This window comes from Neoarius graeffei, chromosome 15, assembly GCF_027579695.1.
Source record: "Neoarius graeffei isolate fNeoGra1 chromosome 15, fNeoGra1.pri, whole genome shotgun sequence".
Taxonomy (NCBI): domain Eukaryota; kingdom Metazoa; phylum Chordata; class Actinopteri; order Siluriformes; family Ariidae; genus Neoarius; species Neoarius graeffei.
This window is the reverse complement of record NC_083583.1, coordinates 52735026-52761389: the sequence shown is the minus strand read 5'-3', so window position 1 is coordinate 52761389 and position 26364 is coordinate 52735026. Positions and strand designations below refer to the sequence as shown.

The window sequence follows — 26364 nt, the reverse complement described above, 5'->3', positions numbered from 1 at the left end:
AAAAAGGTGTGTATTATTTTGAAGAAAATAATAATAATAATAATCATCATCATCATCTCTAGCCGCTTTATCCTGTTCTACAGGGTCGCAGGCGAGCTGGAGCCTATCCCAGCTGACTACGGGCGAAAGGCGGGGTACACCCTGGACAAGCCGCCAGGTCATCACAGGGCTGACACATAGACACAGACAACCATTCACACTCACATTCACACCTACGGTCAATTTAGAGTCACCAGTTAACCTAACCTGCATGTCTTTGGACTGTGGAGGAAACTGGAGCACCCGGAGAACATGCAAACTCATGCAAAAAGACTCAAACATGCAAAAAGAGAAAGTTCGAGGAGGTTAAAATGCTGTGGGGCTTTACCATCCAGTGGTGGGTTTCCCAAAAGCCTCTTAACGCTAAGAGCATCTTAACTAGAAGAGAGAGTGTTCATTGTGCTGCTTGCTCAACCATTTAACGATGCTTTTGGGAAACTCGGCACAGACGGACACGGTGCTAGAGCACACGTGACCAGACATTACTCTAGTGAAGAAAAGAGAGAACAAGTGCTTCATCATTGATGTGGCTGTACCTGTTGACCATTACATAGAACAGAAAGAAGTCGAGAAGATCAACAATTACTCCCAACTGGCACTAGAGATAGCAAGACTGTGGAATAAAGCAACAACTGTAGCTCCGGTGGTAACTGGAGCCTTCGGGTCCAAACCAAAAAAGCTAGATTACTACCTGGAAAAGACAGAAAATACGTAACACCAGACATCACAGTGCTCTTCTAGGATCAGCTCATATCATCAGAAAGGTGCTGTCTGTCTAAGGTTGTGAAGACTTGATGGACACGTATAAGAACGACTAACGACACAGTTAAGATCTTAACTGTGGAAAAACTAGTTTATAATAATAATAATAGGCGGCACGGTGGTGTAGTGGTTAGCGCTGTTGCCTCACAGCAAGAAGGTCCGGGTTCAAGCCCCGTGGCCGGTGAGGGCCTTTCTGTGCGGAGTTTGCATGTTCTCCCCGTGTCTGCATGGGTTTCCTCCAGGTGCTCCGGTTTCCCCCACAGTCCAAAGACATGCAGGTTAGGTTAACTGGTGACTCTAAATTGACCGTAGGTGTGAGTGTGAATGGTTGTCTGTGTCTATGTGTCAGCCCTGTGATGACCTGGCGACTTGTCCAGGGTGTACCCCGCCTTTTGCCCATAGTCAGCTGGGATAGGCTCCAGCTCGCCTGCGACCCTGTAGAACAGGATAAAGCGGCTAGAGATAATGAGATGAGAAGTATATCAACATTTACATTGGTGTCTGAGCAAAAATATGGATTTGAGAGAAAGTTTGAGGAGGTTAAAATGCTGTGGGGCTTTACCATCCAGTGGTGGGTTTCCCAAAAACCTCTTAATGCTAAGAGTGTTCATTATGGTTAGGAGAGCATGCAAGCTCCACACAGAAAAGCCCTGGTCGGCTGCTGGGCTCAAACCTGGGACCTTCTTGCTGTGAGGCGACAGTGCTAACCACTACACCACCATGCTACCCTCTAGACAGGTCTTCATAGATAAATACACTATCTATTGGAGCAGGTGTGGCAGGAACCTGGACTTTGATGGACGGTAGATCCTGTAGGAGGTGAGAGATGGAGATCAGTGTTCCTGTTGGACTTCTGGTTCTTCTGTGGTGCCACCCATAAGAGGCAGTATAACACCACAGTGCTCGATCGTAGCGCTCCTGCTCCGTGCCATCCTGAAGTGTTGATTTAAGCCTGAGGGTGCAGATGAGCTGCAGTGTATTAATAGGCGGCTATATGTGTTCGGATCTCTCTCACTCTCAGAGGCTCTGCGCGGACGCACCGTCCACGGGCCTTTAACCAGCTCTCTGTACATGTGCTAATACTGCATCAGGTCCGAAACCATGGAGGTCCTGGACGCCCTAAATCTGGGCGAATTTGCCCAATATTTCTCAAAAATGGCCATGTTTCCTGTGTTCGATCTGGCTTATTATATTGTGTCCATACTTTACCTCAAGTATGAGCCGGGTAAGTGGGACAGATTCATCTTTTATTTATTTTCTCTCCTAATTCACATGCATGAAACGGAATGCGACACTTGTGCGTTTAATGTTTTGCCACATTATCCTCTGATGGGTGCTTTAATCATGCCGCTTCTTCCACTGCTCCATGCGTGTCCCAGAATAAGCGTTATAATATTAGAGAGCGCATGCGCCATTGTGTTTATTATCATTTTGCGCCTTATTCATGTGTCCACCGTTATTCCTTTCTCCACATTTCTGTCTTTTTTTTTAATGTTCAAAGCAATTCTGACAACCCCCTCCTCGAAATCTGATAGATGCTGTGTCTGCACACATACCAGAGCTGGAATAAATAGACTTACCCTAAATAGACAACAGTAAGAGAGCAAGAGTGCACAAGTTTACCCTGTTTTAATGAGGAGCCTATATATACACGACTATATACTGTAGCAAGAAATATTAAAGCAGCGGTTAGTAAACTGTTTCCATTGCGACTACTTATTTTGTAAGAGAAAGAATGAATTATGTGTGATAATGATGTACCGTGATACTGCAAGAGTGCACAAGTTTACCCTGTTTTAATGAGGAGCCTATATATACACGACTATATACTGTAGCAAGAAATATTAAAGCAGCGGTTAGTAAACTGTTTCCATTGCGACTACTTATTTTGTAAGAGAAAGAATGAATTATGTGTGATAATGATGTACCGTGATACTGCAAGAGTGCACAAGTTTACCCTGTTTTAATGAGGAGCCTATATATACACGACTATATACTGTATCAAGAAATATTAAAGCAGCGGTTAGTAAACTGTTTCCATTGCGACTACTTATTTTGTAAGAGAAAGAATGAATTATGTGTGATAATGATGTACCGTGATACTGCAAGAGTGCACAAGTTTACCCTGTTTTAATGAGGAGCCTATATATACACGACTATATACTGTAGCAAGAAATATTAAAGCAGCGGTTAGTAAACTGTTTCCATTGCGACTACTTATTTTGTAAGAGAAAGAATGAATTATGTGTGATAATGATGTACCGTGATACTGCAAGAGTGCACAAGTTTACCCTGTTTTAATGAGGAGCCTATATATACATGACTATATACTGTATCAAGAAATATTAAAGCAGCGGTTAGTAAACTGTTTCCATTGCGACTACTTATTTTGTAAGAGAAAGAATGAATTATGTGTGATATTGATGTACCGTGATACTGCAAGAGTGCACAAGTTTACCCTGTTTTAATGAGGACCCTATATATACACAACTATATACTGTAGCAAGAAATATTAAAGCAGCGGTTAGTAAACTGTTTCCATTGCGACTACTTATTTTGTAAGAGAAAGAATTAATTATGTGTGATAATGATGTACCGTGATACTGCAAGAGTGCACAAGTTTACCCTGTTTTAATGAGGAGCCTATATATACATGACTATATACTGTATCAAGAAATATTAAAGCAGCGGTTAGTAAACTGTTTCCATTGCGACTACTTATTTTGTAAGAGAAAGAATGAATTATGTGTGATAATGATGTACCGTGATACTGCAAGAGTGCACAAGTTTACCCTGTTTTAATGAGGACCCTATATATACAGGACTATATACTGTAGCAAGAAATATTAAAGCAGCGGTTAGTAAACTGTTTCCATTGTGACTACTTATTTTGTAAGAGAAAGAATGAATTATGTGTGATAATGATGTACCGTGATACTGCAAGAGTGCACAAGTTTACCCTGTTTTAATGAGGAGCCTATATATATGACTATATACTGTAGCAAGAAATATTAAAGCAGCGGTTAGTAAACTGTTTCCATCATGACTACTTATTTTGTAAGAGAAAGAATGAATTATGTGTGACAGTGATGTACCGTGATACTGCATGAGTGCAGAAGTTTACCCTGTTTTAATGAGGAGCCTATATATACATGACTATATACTGTAGCAAGAAATATTAAAGCAGCGGTTAGTAAACTGTTTCCATTGCGACTACTTATTTTGTAAAAGAAAGAATGAATTATGTGTGACAGTGATGTACCGTGACACTGCAAGAGTGCACAAGTTTACCCTGTTTTAATGAGGAGCCTATATATACACGACTATATACTGTAGCAAGAAATATTAAAGCAGCGGTTAGTAAACTGTTTCCATTGCGACTACTTATTTTGTAAGAGAAAGAATGAATTATGTGTGATAATGATGTACCGTGATACTGCAAGAGTGCACAAGTTTACCCTATTTTAATGAGGAGCCTATATATATATGACTATATATTGTAGCAAGAAATATTAAAGCAGAGGTTAGTAAACTGTTTCCATCGCGACTACTTATTTTGTAAGAGAAAGAATGAATTATGTGTGACAGTGATGTACCGTGATACTGCAAGAGTGTACAAGTTTACCCTGTTTTAATGAGGAGCCTATATATACACGACTATATACTGTAAAAAGAAATATTAAAGCAGTGGTTAGTAAACTGTTCCCATTGCAACTGATACTTATCTTGTAAGAGAAAGAATGAATTATGTGTGACAATGATGTACCGTGATACTGCAAGAGTGCACAAGTTTACCCTATTTTAATGAGGAGCCTATATATATACGACTATATACTGTAGCAAGAAATATTAAAGCAGCGGTTAGTAAACTGTTTCCATTGCGATGACTTATTTTGTAAGAGAAAGAATGAATTATGTGTGACAATGATGTACCGTGATACTGCAAGAGTGCACAAGTTTACCCTGTTTTAATGAGGAGCCTACTGTATATATACACGACTATATACTGTAAGGAGAAATATTAAAGCAGCGGTTAGTAAACTGTTTCCATTGCAACTACTTATTTTGTAAGAGAAAGAATGAATTATGTGTGACAGTGATGTACCGTGATGCTGCAAGAGTGCACAAGTTTACCCTGTTTTAATGAGGAGCCTATATATACATGACTATATGAGCCATTCCACCAAATCGGTGCCATTTCCGTCCCTAGAAAATTATATGTATAAATGCACATAAAAATGTACTTTAAAATACATTTCCTTATTACGCAGAATGTCCTGCACATTGATCTGATTTCAATTTTAAGATATATAATTGTAAGGATTAATAAAAACTACCTAAAACACTGAAAAATAGCATGTGTTACCTGTCCCCACACTCTAACTTTATACTTAACTATGAAATATTATGATTAAAATCCTTCAGAAACAGTATTTCTTTTGCACTGTTGTGTGACTCCATATCCTATCCATGGTTTAAATATATTTTTTTCATAAGAAATCCACAATATCTTAGTTAAAATACACATTGTAGTCGTGTCCCTGGGTTTTCACTCAGTTCTGTTACCCAAATATATTACCCCATCTGACAAATTTGGAACATTCCATAAATCACATGCTCAACAGGAAGTTACATCAGTTGTGTCTTCTGAAGGCCATGGGAAGACCAAAAGTTAGTTCTCTCATTTACTTTTCTGTATATTTGATGATTTTTTAACTTTGACTGATAAGGTCAATGTCAACATACTGTCCTGTTACTTAAATTATTTCTTAGATGATATTTGTTTATTTTAAAAATACAGATTTTTGGTAAATCACTCGAATGTGTTAAGTGTGGTCATGCTATTAGCGATGACGCCATGTGGCTTAATTCCATGTATTAGCTAATCCTAGGCTAAAAACTCAGTCCTGTTGCTTTCAGAGTTTTGGTAACAGGACTGAAAAAAATGCAGCCATCTTTGACTTCCAAACCTTGTAACGTAGCCTGAGGTTGACCAATACACATTTTGAATAGTTAAATATGTGTTATTATAATCAGTGTTGAAAAGATATAACAAATTAAATTTAATTTGGGAGTGGTACAACAAGCAAATGGCACCCATTCAGTGGAATGTCCCATATACTGTAGCAAGAAATATTAAAGCAACGGTTAGTAAACTGTTTCCATTGCAACTGATACTTATCTTGTAAGAGAAAGAATGAATTATGTGTGACAATGATGTACCGTGATATTGCAAGAGTGCACAAGTTTACCCTGTTTTAATGAGGAGCCTATATATATATACGACTATATACTGTAGCAAGAAATATTAAAGCAGCGGTTAGTAAACTGTTTCCATTGTAACTGATACTTATCTTGTAAGAGAAAGAATGCATGAATTATGTGTGACAGTGATGTACCGTGATACTGCTGCAACACAGTGGTCATTTGATAACAAAACTCATAATATCAGTGGGGGGTTTTTTTGTGTGTGTTTTTTTAAACGTGCACTTGGGATGACCCAGAAATATCCTGCTGCTTGGTCAGTGGTTGTTCTGAATGTCAGTGGTAGGAATAAAACACAACCAGGTATTGTGATGTGGCCCAATGAAAGTTGTTTCCAAAAGTGGAATATTATACTCTTATATCATAGCCAGCGTTAGCAATTTTTGTATTACTATTACATTTAATGTTGCGGGACACCTGCAAAACAAGTTAGATCCTGTTATAATGTTTATACCCGTTAACAGGTGATACCGTCTAGCCTCTCTTGTTTTCTTCCTCCCTCTTTATCATGTTACAGAGACATGTTGTCATCATCACTGCCCAACCCAATCTAGGCTTTAGGTGAACCATGTTTTGGTTGGCTTGGCCAGAATTGTAGCAGTAGGATGATCTGTTCCTTTCTGCGCTCTCACACGTACATTCACACCTATGGGCAATTTTGAGTAACCAATTAGCCTAAATGTGTGTCTTTGGACGAAACCGGAGCACCCGCAGACACAGGGAGAACGTGCAAACTCCACACAGAAAGGCCCCCATCAGCCACTGGGCTCGAGCCCAGAACCTTCTTTCTGTGAGGCGACCATGTTAACCACTACACCACCGTGCCGCCCCTACAGAGACACAACAAAGCATGTTAATCCTGAAAACGTTCCTGGAAATCTTAAAAGAACAGCTTTACCTCTGACTGTTACAAAGCACCGACACTGGAGACTCCTTCCATAAATGATAGACAAATGTCTCCTCACAGACGGCTTCGGCATGTCAACACTCTTTCGATCTGTTTATGCAGAACATCCGTCATCCAAGTCCTTGTGAATTAACTGTGCATTAACATGAACCTGCGATTTGTCTTTCAGACGCACTGCTGTCACAGTTGTGTTGTCATCCAAAATTGATTCTGACCAATCAGATTTCAGAATTCAACAGCATCTTGGTGGTAGAAGACCTTGCTTTGGCACTTATAGGACCTTGTTTTTCTGTATTGGAATTTCCTGTACAATCACAATTGCGGGCGGCACGGTGGTGTAGTGGTTAGCGCTGTCACCTCACAGCAAGAAGGTCCGGGTTCGAGCCCCATGGCCGGCGAGGGCCTTTCTGTGTGGAGTTTGCATGTTCTCCCCGTCTCTGCGTGGGTTTCCTCCGGGTGCCCCGGTTTCCCCCACAGTCCAAAGACATGCAGGTTAGGTTAACTGGTGACTGTAAATTGACTGTAGGTGTGAATGTGAGTGTGAATGGTTGTCTGTGTCTATGTGTCAGCCCTCTGATGATCTGGCGACTTGTCCAGGGTGTACCCCGCCTTTCACCCGTAGTCAGCTGGGATAGGCTCCAGCTTGCCTGCGACCCTATAGAACAGGATAAAGCGGCTACAGATAATGAGATGAGAATGAGATGAGATGAGAATCACAATTGCTTTTACGATGGTGTTTGAAAATGTAAGCATATTTTCCGAAACTTTTCTTTGGCCACTTGTGAGATTTGGTAAAACAAGCTACTGCGTACAGAGAAGGCAATTTCCGAGACTTTTATAAAATGAGCAGGAGAATCACTTACAGAAGCAACTAGTTGAGCTCCACTGACACTTTACGTCAATGGATAAAATCTTCATTTAATAAGTTTGCAATTCATTTGTCTATAGAAATAAAATGAAAAATGTATGCAGTGTTCATTGTAGGAGTTGCTTTCACATGACTCACACAATCTGATAAGTCCAATGCACAAATGCCACCACTTTGGGCATGCTGGAGGTCAAAGATCGGCGCCGGCCTTCCAGTTGCCATGAATGAGTTGCTGTGGACTGATGTTTATTTTTAGTCACCATTTGATAGGATCACTTCTCCTTCAAAATGCTCGGTGGCCACACCTGTTCCATAAGATCTGTTTGTCCATGGAGCTTTGGAGACAAGGAAGGACTCTAATTTCTAATTCCATTAATGATTAAACACTTATCTGAATTTACTAAGCGCTGTTTTTCCTGGCATTCTAGTAGAATGAAGGGTTGCGTCTCCATTTAGATACATTTTATGCATCGAAAGTCTTTTGTTCATGTACCGTATTGTATCTTGCCAGATTGCACAACTCCAGTTCAGGTAAATCTGATAAAGCATTGAGTAGGTGGATCAAGTACCAAAATCCACTGTGCTGGACTGCAGGCCACCATTAAAAATACAGAAAGACACTGAATGGTAATTATATTAGTGTCTGTTTTGCAGGCTCAGTGGAGGTGTCCCGCAGAAGTCCTGTGGCCTCCTGGCTCTGCGCAATGCTCTACTGCTTTGGAAGCTACATCCTAGCAGACATCATGCTCGGACACAGCCCCATCGACTATTTCCATAATAACAACCACGTCGTCCTAGCCTCAGCTGTATGGTAAGTCTGTCAAGGTTCAGTAAGCAGATACTCTGTAGCCCACGTACAGGCAGTAACCATACTGATTTGCATAAAATTTATGCAGGTTTCAAGCTCTTAAAAAGGTCAGCGCATTCTGTACTATGTAGCTATTTCATGTAGCCTTGAAGTGCCATAAATGAAGATTTTCAAAGGGTTTTAATTATAATGGTTGCTTAAGATACATATAAAATCCCTTACATGTATTACATCTTGCTGTACACTAACCATAAGGCTGTATAGCTTGAATTAACTGGACGCCATTGCCATTCAATTTTCATGGGGGCTCAACAGTACAGATTTTATCAACACCACTGCATGACATCAAAACCTAGACTTCTGTTTGAATAATACTAAGCGCTAATACCAGGTGCTTAATCTGTAAAACATGAGGTCCCAGAACACCAAGGGAGAGATGATCCATCAAGTGGATAGAGAGGGGGATGTTTAGATACGTACAAGTGCTCTGAGAGCTTTACATAATGCAGTAGCATTCGGATTTAAGACCAGTAGCATGATTATAATACAATAAGCGACTGAAATTGAAACCATCAAATTTCGGCATTGTCATGAGATTTCCATGTGGGCAGCTTCGTGATATGTGCTCACGGTCACAACAAGCAGTTTTCTCACAATATTAAGTTGTACCTAATCCCCTTTAAACAACATAATATAAATATGGAAACATAAATACGCCTTTAGGTGGCACGGTGGTGTAGTGGTTAGTGCTGTCGCCTCACAGCAAGAAGGTCCGGGTTCGAGCCCCGTGGCCAGCGAGGGCCTTTCTGTGTGGAGTTTGCATGTTCTCCCCATGTCCGCGTGGGTTTCTTCCGGGTGCTCCGGTTTCCCCCACAGTCCAAAGACATGCAGGTTAGGTTAACTGGTGACTCTAAATTGAGCGTAGGTGTGAATGTGAGTGTGAATGGTTGTCTGTGTCTATGTGTCAGCCCTGTGATGACCTGGCGACTTGTCCAGGGTGTACCCCGCCTTTCGCCCGTAGTCAGCTGGGATAGGCTCCAGCTTGCCTGCGACCCTGTAGAACAGGATAAAGCGGCTAGAGATAATGAGATGAGATGAAATACGCCTTTATATGCAAAAAAAAGACAAAGAACGATGAACTAATTAAGATGATTTTAGTATTATTACTTGAATTATTTCTGTTTAAAAACAACAAATGCTCCAGATCCATGTAAATTCGTTCCGAAATGTATTCACTCGAAATACTAGTATTCCAAGGCCTTATTCTGGGCCTTTTGCAGGACTTGGGTATTAAATTACATTTTTCCGTTAGTAAATCCCCATTTTCTGAAATAACATCACAGTATTATTTTGACAATTGAGATTTCGAGTGCGGGGTGGCATGGTGGTGTAGTGGTTAGCGCTGTTGCCTCACAGCAAGAAGGTCCAGGTTCGAGCCCCGTGGCCGCGGAGGGCCTTTCTGTGTGGAGTTTGCATGTTCTCCCCGTGTCCGCGTGGGTTTCCTCCGGGTGCTCCGGTTTCCCCCACAGTCCAAAGACATGCAGGTTAGGTTAACTGGTGACTCTAAATTGAGCGTAGGTGTGAATGTGAGTGTGAATGGTTGTCTGTGTCTATGTGTCAGCCCTGTGATGACCTGGCGACTTGTCCAGGGTGTACCCCGCCTTTCGCCCGTAGTCAGCTGGGATAGGCTCCAGCTTGCCTGCGACCCTGTAGAACAGGATAAAGCGGCTAGAGATAATGAGATGAGAATGAGATTTCAAGTTTTTGTTCTCTCAGTTAACCATGCCCTTTTGGGACCTGGGATATAAAGGTATGAAATACATGAATTTTAGGAGAAAGACCATGGCTGACGCTTCGCTTTCCTCATAGTTAACTTCCTGTACCACCTTTCCATCTTTTCCCTACCCTACTATTCTATAACTCATATGCACACCTCGTCAGTGGGGATCCTGGCTGTCTTGTGCAAAGCTCTAGTTCTTCCCCCCTTTTTTCAGTGCCATAATCATGACCACTCCATACAACTTAGTGGAGGGTGTTGTGCACAGTTGGGCTACTGAGCTGACAATATGAAATGTATGCATGTATGTTTAACTTTCATTTACACTACAGGTGCATCTCAAAAAAGAAAAAAAACATATCATGAAAAAGTAAAATTTTTTTCGTAATTTAATTCAAAAAGGTAAACTTTCATATATTCTATATTTATTACTCATAAAGTGAAATATTTCAATCCTTTTTTTGTTTTAATTTTGATGATTATGGTTTATAGCTCATGACAATCAGAAATCCAGTATCTCAAATTATTAGAATATTTCCTAAAATCTATCAAAAAAGGATTTACAAGACAGAAGTGTCCAACTTCTGAAAAGTATGTTCATTTATACACTCAATACTTGGTTGGGGCTCCTTTACTATGAATTACTGCATCAATGCAGTGTGGCATGGAGGCGATCAGCCTGTGGCACTGCTGAGGTGTTATTGAAGCTCAGGTTGCTTTGATAGCGGCCTTCAGCTCGTCTGTATTTTTGGGTCATCGGGTGTTGCTCATCTTCCTCTTGACAATACTGCATAGATTCTCAGGAATGGTCAAGAAACCATTTGGTTGTAGTTTTGGCACTGTGGACAGATGATAAGTCCTGCTGGAAAAGGAAATCGGCATCTCCATAAAGCTTGTCAACAGATGGAAACATGAAGTGCTCTAAAATCTCCTGGTAGATGGCTACGTTGACTTTGGACTTGATAAAACGCAGTGGACCAACAGCAGCAGATGACATGGCACCCCAAATCATCACAGACTGTGGAAACTTCACACTGGACTTCAAACACCTTGGATTCTGTGCCTCTCCACTCTTCCTCCAGACTCTAGGACCCTGATTTCCAAAATATAATGCAAAATTTACTTTCATCTGAAAAGAGGACTTTGGACCACTGAGCAACAGTTCAGTTCTTTCTCTCCTTAGTCCAGGTAAGACGTTTCTGATGTTGTCTTTAGTTCAAGGATGGCTTGATTTTAGGAATGCGACAGTTGTAGCCCTTTTCCTGAAGACGTCTGTGCGTGGTGGCTCTTGATGCACTGACACCAGCCTCAGTCCACTCCTTGTGAAGCTCTCCCAAGTTCCTGAATTGACTTTTCTTGACAATCCTCCCAAGGCTATGGTCATCCCTGTTGCTTGTGCACCTTTTCCAGCCAGCCTTATCAGCAATGACCATTGTCAATGATTGTCTTCTGGACAACCGTCAAGTCAGCAGGCTTCCCAACGATTGTGATTGCGTGTACTGAACTACACTGAGAGAGACACAGTATTTATACTGTTTGAATAGTAGTTTACTTAAACTCAAAATGAAATATTCTAACATTTTGAGATTTTTTTTTGCGCTGGAGGCTGCAATTATCTCATCTCATCTCATTATCTCTAGCCGCTTTATCCTGTTCTACAGGGTCGCAGGAGCCTATCCCAGCTGACTATGGGCAAAAGGCAGGGTACACCCTAGACAAGTCGCCAGGTCATCACAGGGCTGACACATAGACACAGACAACCATTCACACTCAATTTAGAGTCACCAGTTAATCTAACCTACATGTCTTTGGACTGTGGGGGAAACCGGAGCACCCGGAGGAAACCCATGCGGACACGGGGAGAACATGCAAACTCCACACAGAAAGGCCCTCGCCGGCCACGGGGCTCGAACCCGGACCTTCTTGCTGTGAGGCAACAGCGCTAACCACTACGCCACCGTGCCGCCCCGGCCGCAATTATCAAAATTAAAATAGAAAAATGTTTGAAACATTTTAGTTTACGTGTAATGAGTCTACAATATATACAATTTTCACTTTCTTAAATAACTGATGGACAATATTGAACTTTTTCACGATATTCTAATTTTTTGAGATGCACCTGTATTTGCTGTCAGCAATCTCAGAAAGTAATTGTTGTTATATTTCTGTTTCTCTACCAACAATACTACAGGTATCTCATCTTCTACTGCCCTCTTAACTTGTTCTACAAATGTGTCGCATTCCTGCCTATTAAACTCGTGCTAGTAGGTATGAAGGAAGTTGTCCGTACTCGCAAAATCGCTGCTGGAGTCCATCACGCTCATCATGCCTATCACCATGGCTATTTCATTATGATCATCACTGGTTATGTCAAGGGTAAGTAAGTGAAGTTTTAAATAACTACATTTGAAGAGCTGCTTTATGTACTAATTTGACCTGTATGTGTTTGGCTTTGACTCTCATTGATTTGGTTGTAATGATTTGCTGGTCTACTGTGGTTGCTGCATATAACATTTTGATGATGTATTTCAAAACATTAAGCAAGAAAGTTGTTCATTCTCTGCTGTTAAATTGTTGAGATTTGTTCATTTAAAAAAAATAAAATAAAATAGAATATTGGCTTTTATTCTGTCCACATTCACTGGAAATGAGCAATCGTGCACTCTGATTGGCTACTCTACTACGAGGATATCAGCTCATATACCATGAGTAGAGAAGAACAAAATGGCGGAGCGCATCAAGTCAGATATATCACTTTGTCATCAAGTATTTAAAAGGAACAGAAATGGCGAAAAGAATATAGTTTTGTCTCCCCCAATATCTCCTGTTCCACATTCCAGCCCAGTCGGTGGCAGTAATGCACCTTTAAGTTGGATTGCCAACCACTAAAAAAAAAAACCTCAAGAAGAAGAAGAAGAAGAAAATGGCAGAGTGTGTCGCTGAACCAACCGAGGATGAAATAAAAACTCTACTCGAAAACAAAACCCTAAAAAATACAAACAAAAAAGCAACAAAATATGGATTGAAAGTATTTGATGGTAAGAAAAAAAAATCTTTTTTAATTTTTCAAGAATTATTATAGCATTTTTCACAAATTGCTACTGTCATTTTGCCGATTTGTTTACATTCTATGCGGAAATTATTTTGTCGGATGTTTTGTACAAAGTTCTTATTTATTGAATTTGCAAAAAAATAAAAATGCTGTTTCTCAAAATCCAGTGAATGTGGATAGAATAAAACAGTGATTCCACTCAATCTCATCGTACATGGCTTATAGCCAACTTGGTGCTACGCGCCTCGTCAGCTATCAGCTCATGTACGACTAGATTTCGTAGAGTAACTGTTAAATAGTATGTTAGAATATTCAACTGTGCAGTCACATAACAGTGAAGTGACGCGCTTTCCATCCTGCCTTCCATTTATTTTCTGTCAAACGTCTGAAAATCTGTTGCACAGGATTGTGGGAGTGAGTGTGTTGTGAAGTAGGGAAAAAAGGGCATGAGAATTTCTTAACTCTGTACAAACAAGAAGTCAAATATCACCAGGCCAATAAACAGTTCATTTAATTGCACTGTGAATGTAGTCTTGTGTAAATAGTTATGATGCTGATGTCAAGAAGTAGTTATGTCCTTGGATATCACATGTCATCTTGAAGCATGATCCTCAAAAGCTGTTAGAGGGAGTATCACTTTCTCCCTAATAGCTCAGGAGATCTTAGTAAAAGGCCACGTGCAGGGGGGCTGTTATTTCTGGAACCAGCCTTGAAGGCAAAATCACCTTTTCAGACATGACACCTTTTCATTCTGTTTATGCCCTTGTAGGATCTGGAGTAGCTCTGATGTCAAATTTTGAGCAACTGGTGCGTGGAGTGTGGAGGCCAGAGACCAATGAAATTCTCAACATGTCATTGTGAGTGTTTCTTCGTCAGCTGTTTTTTTACATGCATTTTTTATTTCTCTTTGCTATTTGGGCTTATTAGAACCTGATTAGAATAAAAACTAAGCATCATCTTTTGATAAGATGTACTTTTAGAGAAAAAGTATGTCCACATATGTGGATTCTTGTTCCGAATTTCCATAAAGTGCTGTCCACGCATGTGACCGCTAAGCCCTAGGAGGTTAAAGTAAGATGAAAAATCTAACCTGTTTTTAGATGAAATAATTCCAAAATAAGATTGGGGAACTTATTATGCGAGATCTGATTAACTCAAACTAATCAAAATAGTTCTTATAACAAGATCGTACTTCTTACATTTAGCCATTCAAGTCATTTTTATTTATTTCATTTTAAGGGTATTTCACTTAAATTCATGACAAAGTCTTAGCAGTAAAAACTGAATTTAAGATAAATATACTAATATTAGGATTGTTAAATTCTACGACTAAGCATTGCTAGCTTAAAATATTCTCCTTTTGTGACCTGTAATTAGTAAAATACTCTAGATATGAGACCAGAGACTATCTTGAATCAAGTTGACGACACGTGTAGCATTGCAACAACTTTATTTTTTTTCCCATTTCAACATTCAAACATTAAAACATCTCTTAAGATTCCACTTCCCCAGGACCTCAGGCACCAAAAAAATAAATAAAATAAAATAAAAAAGTCTACGCATTTTGACTTGCAGTGCTTACACAACGCCAAAGCAACAGTGCGTTTTGGGGGCACTGACTATTCATGTGTACGAGGGGTTTACAAGATCAGGCACAAAAAAAAAAAAAACACTGAACTTAACTCCCAGCATTCCAAAAAGCCCTCACTAAAACGCCCTCCACTCACTCATAGCCTTTTTGAAGGCACTTGTCTGGTCTGGAGTCTGTACAGCATCTAGAAGGAGCTCACTCTGAATGACTGAGAAAACAGTCGCAGTAAACTGAGGATCTGTAAGGTGGAGTTGAATTGTAATGAAAGATTCAGAGATTTCAGTAAAGTTCATTTATTCCCAAAACAAGCATACTTTGTTTTTTTTTTCTTGAAACAAGATGAACCGCATTTGACAAATGTCCAAAATGTACTTACTTGTTTTAAAAAAAACTTGTTTTATTTTCAAAGGTGCTCCAAATAAGACTTTTTCAAGACATTTTGTCTATACAAGATTTTCAAGATGGGCTGTCTAAAAACTAGCCTTTCTAGCTAAATGAGGTTTTGCTTGTTGGGCAATTATGTCTTATAATAAGGGTGGCTAGATGTTTTGACTTGAAAATAGACAAATAAACTTCCTAAGATTTTTATTTTTTGCAGTGCAGTGTCTGTAGGCTGTTTTGACCTTAAGTAAGAAATTAAACATGGCAAGGCATGTTGGTGTAGAAAAATAATCAAGGATCGGATGATCGCAGAAGTTTCCAAGAACAGCATTTCCTAAAGTGTTTTATTCCTCTGATACCACGGCAGTGTTTTGGAATGTCAGTGAATTCCTGATACTATTATCACTTATGTTATAGCAGCTATAAACAGACATTCTATTACCAGCATCATTTTTCTCTCTCTCTTGAAGTTAGAGACCAAAAAAAAATGCACTTTGTCATTTTACCGAGAAGTCCCGTCCCAAAGCTTTTCCCTGAGATTCCTTCCCTAAATGTTAAATAAATGTTTCTGTACAGCAAACATCTCCATATCTGCCATACAAGTCCCTGTGAACGAGTGGTTACTATAGAAATCATGCTAGAATACAGTGTGTACAATAGTATAAAATGAGATTTGGCTCTGATACAGGATGACTGTCAGAGCTGCTGTTATAGAAATTGAATCAACACCAGTTAGAATCAAGAATTTAAGTCTAATGCATTTTTGTAGTACGTCCCTAGGTGGGTGGAATACTGAAGCGCGGACAGACAGAACATGATGTCAACGAAGACTTTATTTTCTTTCTTCTTTCGCTTTTCAGCTTCACTAAACTGGTCAGCTCTTGCGCGTACACACACGAGTGTAATGACTTTGCAACACACCTTTCCTGGCCCCATCCTCGATTCACAAACCGACGCTTGACCTCGCTCCCACTGCCACAATTTTAAAGAGTCTAATTACTAGGTTTATGTCATGCTTTGTTTGAAAAGGTGTTAACTCATATTTGGTGGCTCATTGCTTTCAGTGTGTAAGAGTGTAAGAGGCATACAGTGAAAAGGCAGGCAGGATTAAACAAGGTATATCCAAACAGGCTAGGGTCAAAAATCAGGAAACACAGCAACTAAGAAAACAAGGCTACATGAATGCATAATAAGAGTTTTCAGTGAAAGACAGAAACAGCAGGGTTTAAATAGACATGCTAATTACATGCTTAACACAGAGTCACAGTTGGGCAACACGACGATAACAGCAGAGGGGTGGAGACAAGACAAGGACTGTCATAACATGTCATGAGCTCCAAACAAAATGATTACAGCACACGTTGGGCTCGGAGTCACGGCGTGCACTGAGAGGAGGAATGACGAAGTGATTATAACATTTCAAACGGTTACAGCTTTTCAAATATCGCACTATAACATTATTTCATTGTTGCACATTATTGTAAGGTCACTAATCCCTCTGTGTATTGATTTGCAGCCCTACTAAAGCCAGTCTGTATGGAGCCATTCTGTTTACACTCCAGGAGGCACACTGGCTTCCTGTGTCCAAGAGCACCCTTATCTGCATCTTCACTCTTTTCATGGCTACTTTGAAGGTAGGCGGCACGGTGGTGTAGTGGTTAGCGCTGTCACCTCACAGCAAGAAGGTCCGGGTTCGAGCCCCGTGGCCGGCGAGGACCTTTCTGTGCGGAGTTTGCATGTTGTCCGCATGGGTTTCCTCCGGGTGCTCCGGTTTCCCCCACAGTCCAAAGACATGCAGGTTAGGTTAACTGGTGACTCTAAATTGACCGTAGGTGTGAATGTGAGTGTGAATGGTTGTCTGTGTCTATGTGTCAGCCCTGTGATGACCTGGCGACTTGTCCAGGGTGTACCCCGCCTTTCACCCGTAGTCAGCTGGGATAGGCTCCAGCTTGCCCGCGACCCTGTAGAACAGGATAAAGCGGCTAGAGATAATGAGATGAGACGAGACTTCGAAGGTACGGTCTTCCCCGCGTGTATAGAAATGTAATAGATTTCCCTGAGATGATCATTCACAGACAAGAGTGTAACATAAACTGCTGTTTCTTTTGTAGGTGGTTATGACGGCTCGCCATTCTCACGGATCTCCCTTCACTCTCATTGAGTCCTGGTTGTCCCACCTGCTCTTCGGATCTCCTCTTGCTGTTGAAGATGCTCATAATCATCAATACACTGTCCCGGCTGCTGTCTCTGCCCCTGCCTCTCCAGCCAAATCCAAGGAGGAATTAAGCGAAGGCACTCGCAAGAGAAAAGCCAAGAAAGCGGAATAGACACCCAGCTCCTTGTTAGAAGACAATAATAAAAATTAAAACAAACAAGCAAAAAAAATACAGCTTGTATCTGTCCTCAGGCAATTTTTTGATACCTGGGTTTATAGTCCTTATCGGAAAGATATCAATTTGATGTTCACTCATTAAAGCTTGTTTTTTAATGGTGCTTTAAATGGCATATAGGGACTGTAAATAGTTCACCAATAATTCTCATCCTTCCTGTTAATACATAATGTATATCTCTATTTATTATGTACATTGTAGTCGGTCAATGGAGCTCCATTTTCTTCTAAGTGGTGAACTAAACTATCTTATAGACATATGTTTTTGGATTATTAAACCCCAATAAAAATAGTGAAACTGTCCCTTCCTGTTTAGATCAATACAGGGCTACTGAATGAAGCAGAGTACACACTGTACATGGATGCTCTTTATATCAGACTGAATTTGACAGTACAACATTTTCAGAAGTAAATCTATTTTCCAAACATCTGTTTCTGTGTTATTACATGCTATTGAGAAAAAAGTGGCTTTCCAGCATATTTATAAAAGAAGTATATAGTTCTAGCTGGGTGTAGTGGTTAGCGCTGTCGCCTCACAGCAAGAAGGTCCGGGTTCGAGCCCCGTGGCCGGCGAGGGCCCTTCTGTGTGGAGTTTGCATGTTCTCCCCGTGTCCGTGTGGGTTTCCTCCGGGTGCTCCGGTTTCCCCCACAGTCCAAAGACATGCAGGTTAGGTTAACTCATCTCATCTCATTATCTCTAGCCGCTTTATCCTGTTCTACAGGGTCGCAGGCAAGCTGGAGCCTATCCCAGCTGACTACGGGCAAAAGGCGGGGTACACCCTGGACAAGTCGCCAGGTCATCACAGGGCTGACACATAGACACAGACAACCATTCACACTCACATTCACACCTACGGTCAATTTAGAGTCACCAGTTAACCTAACCTGCATGTCTTTGGACTGTGGGGGAAACCGGAGCACCCGGAGGAAACCCACGCGGACACGGGGAGAACATGCAAACTCCACACAGAAAGGCCCTCGCCGGCCACGGGGCTCGAACCCAGGACCTTCTTGCTGTGAGGCGACAGCGCTAACCACTACACCACCGTGCCGCCCGGTTAGGTTAACTGGTGACTGTAAATTGACCGTAGGTGTGAATGTGAGTGTGAATGGTTGTCTGTGTCTATGTGTCGGCCCTGTGATGACCTGGCGACTTGTCCAGGGTGTACCCCGCCTTTCACCCGTAGTCAGCTGGGATAGGCTCCAGCTTGCCTACGACCTTGTAGAACAGGATAAAGCGGCTAGAGATAATGAGATGAGATCTAGCTGCTGCTGTATGGACCCGTTTTTCCTGAAGTTGGACTCTCCGTGTTGTTACGGACTAAACCTGAAATCGACAGTAATTGGTCTTGTTACCAGTAAAATTCCAATGTGTTATTTGCGAACCATTTTATAGCTGAAAGCAAGTAGAGGACACTCTTCCAGCTCCATGAAGTTGATATGGTAGCCTAGTTATCATCCATACTCTTGTTTTTTATCGTCTGTTTCTCGCTTTGAATGTAGCTGTTGACGAACACCAAGGTCCCAAACCTTTCAGCGCCACACATCCTCGGAGAGAGAAAATGTTGTATGCAGGAGTTAAGTTGGTGTTGGATCTCCTTTTGATCTCATGATAAAAACATGCAGTCTTTTCAATAGTTTGGTGCGCTGTACCGTATGTACACTTCTTTCAGCTGCTCCTACTAGGGGTTGGTTGGTTTTTACACCAGATGCCCTTCCTGATGTAACCCTGCCCAATCTATCCAGGCTTGGGACCAGGGCTAAGTATGCACTGACTTGTAGCTGGGTGTTTTTACCTAATCTGCATGTCTTTGAACTGTTGGAGGAAACCGGAGCAAATTCATGCAGATACGGGGAGAACGTGCAAACTCCACACAGAAAGGCCGTGAGGTTTGAACCTGGAAGCTTCTTGCGGTGAGGTGACAGTGCTAACCACTGCACCGCCCAGTATGCTGCATCTATCAGCAGTGTACAGTACATGGTGTGCTACATGTACATTAATGAAGAGAAATGCCCAAATGTCTGAATACGGAATATGAAATTTTGAAGACACAATGCCATCAGCTCAGTCAAATCAAACCTCCATGCAGTTCACACCTAACACACTCGACTATGGGTTGTTAACAGGCAACAATATGACCAATTGAACAAAAGCCACAAAAAAGCTACTTTAAAGCTAGACGGCCTTTCGATTTCATAAAATCAGGCAAATTTAGTTCCTTCTGAAATTTGGTCATTGTGATACATGTTTATTTCTGTAATATTTCACAAAATATCAGGCCATTCTGTGGCTAGGAAGTTATTTAATTTGAGCGGATTCCCGAGCAAATAATGTGCATGAAATCGCTCGCTTTGCGCAGTCAAGCAGACAGAGGAAGTCCGTGTGCGCATGCGCAGGTTTACCTTGACCGTGCACTGACAGTTACATCATCTTGTCACTAAACGAACAGCTGATCACACCGAGGTGCTCACTGACTGCCAATATATATTAGTTTGGTCCTGCGTTTCCTTTCCTTCGCAACATAACGTCTTTTCTTCTTGCTTTCCATTACTGTAGTCGGTCTTTCACGTTTCATTCGCACACTCACGTCCTCCATTTTCCTCTCCTGTTTCAAATTTGTATCCCACAATGCCTTGCATGAACAGCGAAAGCGAAAGCCCACCATGTGATGATGCATGACGTAGTATCTTAAAGGTCATAGGCAAAGGTTTTAAATTTATGCACATTTGAAACTTGATATGTGAAAAAACCCTCTGTAATTTTCTTCTGGTCCCAAGAAGTATTGTTAATCAGTAACAATTAAAATAAGTTTGAATAAGTTAGCGCGGATCACAGCAAATTTCTGCTTGGCGATTTTCGTGACCACTCGGCGCGTGACGTCATTCAAGACAAACAAATCGCTTGAGTTGAGTCCACTTCCGTTTATTTGCATTGCCGTTCGGCTTGAGTGCAGACGTGCGTTCGGGAATTTCCAAAGAAAACCCATGCCTTATTGTTGTGCAGTGAACTGTAACAATGGGACCAGTTCAGGAAGAATTTTTTTATTTTTTGAGTTCGTTTCTTAAGACACGTATTTTTTAGTATATTACCTCATTTGTTGTTTCGAAAAGGAAAATTACAGACACAAAAAAAGGAAAAAAACAAACAAACAAGAAAAAACACAGAAAAAACAAACCGGGGCTTTGTCACATTACCATACATAAAAGGAGTTACAGAACGCATCCAACGATCCATGAGGAAATACCACATCAACACCCCGGTCAAACCAGGGTTATCATCGTTAACGAAAACTAACGAAAAAACGAAAACTATTATGGAAAAAAACTTTTCGTTAACGGAAACTAACTGAAACGATCATTAAAATAAAAAAACTATAACTAACTAAAACTAAAATGCGTGTGAACAAAACTAATTGAAACTAACTGAATTTGGAGATAAACTGCCATTCGTTTTAGTCTTTGTATGAAAAAAACCCCCCACTGTAGCGCGTTTACCGCCATTGACAATTCCGGTTCCTTGGGGCTATTGTTTACAGCTGGCTCAAGGGCGCGCCCGCACCTTTCAATCAGGCGGAGCCAGTAGGCTATCAGAGCATGGCGAAACTTAAGAGGAGGAACGCCAGCCCTATATGGGATTTCTTTGAATATTCATGCGAGACGGACAAGAGCGTGTGTATGGTGGTGGAGAATGGAAATGTATGTGGAGCTGCGCTGAAAGGAAAAAATCCCACAAATTTAAAAGTCCACCTGAGAAGTTTCCACAAGGACGCTAACAGTTGCTATATGGCTCAATTAGCTGCTAGCCCTCCTGAAGCACGAGCAGAGACAGACAAACTGAGCACACGGAGTGGGGAAACTCCAAAAATATTCGACTTCCTCAAAGGTCGCCAAGACAGCTGGTCAGTAAATACACATGAACACTGTAAGAGGGAGGAAGCTCTGGTGAATTTGTTTATCCATACAGGAATGTCTACCCGACTCTGTGAGACACCGGCTTTCAAACAATATAGCTATGCACTCGAGCCGAAGTTCAAGGTTCCAGGGGCTGCTCGAGTGAACAACCTGATTGCAGGGCGGATGGGAAATGCCAAAATGAAGTTGAAAGACATACTGAAGGATGCCAGGAAGATAACCCTATGTGTAGATGGATGGACTAAGAAGGGGTTGACTGCATCATTCCTAGGTGTGTCAGCGTGTTTCTATCATCCACCTGGGGGACGGGTATACCACGCGCTACTAAGCTTGCATCGTTTGGCCCATCCTCACACTGGGGAATGCATTGCTCGCTGTATTGATGAGACCATGGTGGCATGGGATATTGTTGGAGACAAAGTTCTGCTCGTTGTGACGGACAATGGCTCGAACATCGTAAAAGCAGTGCGGCTGCTTAGTGCAAGACGTCCTGATCAAAGTGAGCAGTCAACACACAGTGCACGGCTTCAACCTGGAGATGGCCTGGATGACGTGATGTGGGATGAACCAGAGTCTGACGAGGAGAATGTGGAGGATCTCAGCGAGAGTGGAGACATTGGTGAGTACAGTTATAGCCTATTTAAAAGTTTTGTGGCATGCTCTAAAATGGCTTGATGTGTGTGTGTGCGCGCGCGCTACAATCGAAAATTCTCCCTCTGAATACGATGCCATTTCTCTGATGTGACCACTTAGTACTGAACAGTATGCCACGCTACTCCTGGTCACGTTTTTATTGGTTGTTCTTGGCTATAGACGCTTGCTGCCAAAGGGTGGTGGCACGTAGGGTTTTGATAACAAATGTTTAAACAAAGTAGGGAGAGGTTTTTATTTTATTTTTAAAGATGTTTTTATTAGGCATGTCTCTTATCTTGTGCGTGTGTGCGCGCGGGGGCGTGTGTGTTGTTGACCTGTGTATCACTGAGCATATCTGGAGTCTGGCGAAACACAATTTCAAATCTATGTATGTAAATTATGTAGTAGGTTTCGTTTAAGTATGTACACAGTTTAAGTATGTACACAGGATTCACACAACATTGTTAACTAATGTGTCAAGGAGATAGCATGTAGAAGGTTTTCCATCTGAACTCTTCAATTATACAAATAAAATATTAAATATATTTAATGTGGAACTCTACTCAGCTCCTGTGAAACAAAACTCTAAAACCACATAAAGGATTCGGATTGATGAAAATGTATTGAAATTTTAATGTTTCAATGTGCTGTCTGTTCTTATGTCTTGGCTTAGAACTTGATCTGCCAGATGACTGCAAATTCCAGAGGATGCCATGCCTGGCCCATACCCTTCAGCTCAGCCTGAAAGATGCCATGAAGCACCCAAGCACAGATCTGCTTTTAACAAGAGCAAGAAAGCTGGTACACTCAGTGAGGAAATCATCGTTGGCAAACGAAGCACTGATCAAAAAGTGTGGTAAAACTCTGGTCCGAGATTGCAGCACACATTGGAACAGCACTTTCGACATGTTGAGAAGGCTGCTGGAGATCAGAACGGAACTGAACCAGGTACTGGAGGAGCTGGGCATGGACACACTTCTCACAAGTGATTGGTCCAAGATGGAGAACCTGGTCATGTTGCTTGAGCCCTTTGCCGTTCACACAGACCAACTTCAGAGTGACAGCCAGTCACTGTCACAAGTAGTGCCATGCTTGCTCAACCTTGAGGCTCACCTGCAGACCACTACTGTTGCTGCGAAGCCGTTGGCACAAACGCTACTTAAGTCCTTAAGAGAGCGCTTTGCTGGCATTCTGAGCCCTGCTTCCCTACAATTTGATGCAACACCAGCAGCCGCTTGCCTGCTCGATCCAAATGTGTCAGTAATTCTTCAGATACCAGACATGGTGCCACTCAAAATGGCCGCACAGTCTTTCATTCAGAACATGGCAGCTCAGTACAACCAGTACAACCCACCAACAACTCCTCAGGAGGACGTTGGCAATGAAACTGAAACACCTTCGGCTCGTGCTGTCTTCCAGAAGTATCGCTTTCTTGCCACTCGTATGGAAGTCAATGAACTTTTCCAAAATGGCCCCGAGTATGGATCTCTGATGGCAGAACTAAGGAGGTATGAGGATGACGTCAAAAAGGGTGTGTCTGATGAGAAGCCACTGAAATTCTGGCAGTCCAGAGAGGCGGTGTACCCAAAGCTTGCCCCTCTGGCACTAGATCTTGTCAGTGCCCCTGCCTCACAGGCCTTTGTTGAGAGAATCTTCTCAGTGTGTGGACTGTTGTCCTCTGGTCTGAGGAATAGAGCGACTACATCTCTGGAGCAGCGAGTTTTCCTGAAGATAAACAAGGACTTACTCAAGTAAACCCATCTCTCTGACACTTGCATACAGTACGCAATAACACTGGTTCACACATGGTCACACGCACATGCAAGCACATCATGCACACGCAAGCACGCACACCCATGCGCATACGAACACACACACACGAGATGGACACAAGACAAAGACAGGTGGATAGATGCACATAAATCAACATTATCTCACACACATACAATACACTGACATGAACACAAACTAACTTTTTTCCTTTTGTTTTACATTCAAAATGAGTGGTTTGTTGTTTACTCATGAATGCCTCTGGTTGAAGACGTTAGGTCTTGATGGCTGTTGGCTCTTAGGATGCTATGTTTCATTGCATCACAGTTTGACAAAGTAAATGTCACAGACATAAACGCATATAATACAGGCCAAAATGTAGCTTCTTTTTGGAATGTCTTTCAGTCGTGTGTTGCAGAAGTACAGTGTTTTTTTTGTTTTTTTTAAACAACTGAGGTTGGTATTTTGATTACGTGTAGCCACAGGTTCTGGTTGTTCTGGAGAAATGGGGAAATTCTTCTGTCCTACATTATTATCCATGGTCTGTATTAAATAAAGCCTTTTAATTTTCATACTTGATCATTTGAATCTTGTACTACACAAATTCACAAGATATGGGAAAACTAAAACGAATACTAAAACTAATAAAAACTAAACTAAAACTAAACATTTTGGACAAAACTAAAACTAACTAAGACTAAAGTAGTTGCTCAAAAAATAACTAAAACTAACTAAAACTAATGAGCTACAAGGCAAAACTAACTAAAACGAAACTATACTGAAAAATCCAAAACTATTATAACCCTGGGTCAAACCATACAAGAACCTCCGACAGCTGCTAGTTCACCCCAAAGACAAAATACAACTGGACAATAAATGCAATGTCATATATGAAATCCCTTGCCGTTCATGCAATAAAGTCTATATTGGTGAAACGGGCAGATGCTTCCACATTCGCAGGAAAGAACACCAATTAGAGTGTGAAAAAGAAACAACAAAAAGACTCACAAGATCCGAAAAAGAAAAAGCAAACCAAGAAAACTTAAAATCAGCCATTTCAGACCACTGCAAACGACAAAATTATGAATTGGGAAGAGGCCAGAGTCATTCGCGCTGAAGAGAATAGATATCAGCGTTGGATTTTGGAGGCAGTGGAGATATGAAAGCGGGCGCAGAGGACCATGAACCGGGATGAGGGAGCGTACGCGCTGTCACACACCTGGAGCGCAGTCCTGGGGCAGCGACCTGACAGCAGGAGGCGTGAACTACCTGTCAAATTGGGCGGGACGTTCATGCCTCCATAGAGTAACATCAGCTGATAAGGCACGTCACCACTCGACATCTGGTGACTGTTTTGAAGAAGGCGGAAGTGTTCGGCGAAACTGTCAACAAACGAGGTAATATACTAAAAAATACGTGTCTTAAGAAACGAACTCAAAAAATAGTTATAATAATCAGACATAATGAATTTTCACTACATAGTTCAGGAAGAAGTTTTTACCTTTTTCCGAGAGAGGAGAAGAGGCGGAGAGAGTGGATTGTGCGTGAAGCGAGAGAGTTGGCAGCCGGGTAAATATGCCACTCTGTGCTCTGATCACTTTTTGAAGAATCCCCATCTGTTGGAGAGTTTAGGTGTCAGTGTCGGACAGAGAAGGCTTGAACCTGACGCTGTTCCGACAAAATTCGAACACAAAATCAAGGAGTCAAAGAAGAAACGGAGCAGCAACGCTCAAGCAAAAAGGAGAAGATTGGAGGTAAACATTTTTACCTTTGCTTGCAATTGACAGGTCAAGAATCCTGAGGGATCCTGTACAATCATTGTGGAAATGAGACAAAGGGATATTTCCTCGCTTAGAGTAGGCTATAAATAGTATAATGCCGCGGATGGCAGGCTAATGTGGCCTACCGGCGCACTGTCAAGTAATCGTTACCGATATCCACTAGGGAGGGCGGTTTAATTATTCTTCAAAAGGGCTCTTATTTAGTATTATGACGAAAGTAAGAATTTATCATAACTACCAGGATAAATCGTTTGGGCGCGAGTCTTGTTGAGGTCCGGGGTCACCGCAATCAGAGTCAGCCGAGTCGCTGTCCGATTCCGAGGCCGCGTGGTCAAACCAGTGAGCCACATTCACAGATTGCTTCGCAACGGCCATAGGTTCAGACATATATGGTTTCACCTCTCGATATTCAATTTGGAGAGTTCCTAC

At 41.5% G+C, this 26364-nt stretch overlaps 2 protein-coding genes across 2 annotated transcripts in view; both read left to right on the top strand.

Moving 5' to 3' along the window:
* The first annotated feature begins 1798 nt into the window (after window positions 1-1798).
* tmem38a (transmembrane protein 38A) lies at window positions 1799-18265 on the top strand. The gene is made up of 6 exons (XM_060940565.1): window positions 1799-2026; window positions 8496-8652; window positions 12618-12802; window positions 14248-14335; window positions 16967-17084; window positions 17562-18265. The coding sequence occupies exons 1-6, from the start codon at window positions 1903-1905 to the stop codon at window positions 17775-17777; spliced, it is 888 nt and encodes a 295-aa protein (XP_060796548.1). The 5' UTR covers window positions 1799-1902; the 3' UTR covers window positions 17778-18265.
* A 3168-nt stretch (window positions 18266-21433) lies between these two features.
* The window catches only part of comp (cartilage oligomeric matrix protein), a 35453-nt gene continuing 30522 nt past the window's right edge, over window positions 21434-26364 (top strand). Inside the window, exons 1-2 of the mRNA XM_060940674.1 lie at window positions 21434-22370; window positions 23058-24135. Coding sequence (XP_060796657.1) covers window positions 21434-22370; window positions 23058-24135 — 2015 coding nt within the window. The remainder of the gene's footprint in view (window positions 22371-23057; window positions 24136-26364) is intronic.

Coding starts and splice junctions, on each gene's coding strand:
- tmem38a (XM_060940565.1), top strand. CDS start 1,903: ATGGAGGTCCTGGACGCCCTAAATCTGGGCGAATTTGCCCAATATTTC. Junction 8,653..12,617: donor GTCCTAGCCTCAGCTGTATG/GTAAGTCTGTCA, acceptor ACAATACTACAG/GTATCTCATCTTCTACTGCC. Junction 14,336..16,966: donor GAAATTCTCAACATGTCATT/GTGAGTGTTTCT, acceptor ATTGATTTGCAG/CCCTACTAAAGCCAGTCTGT.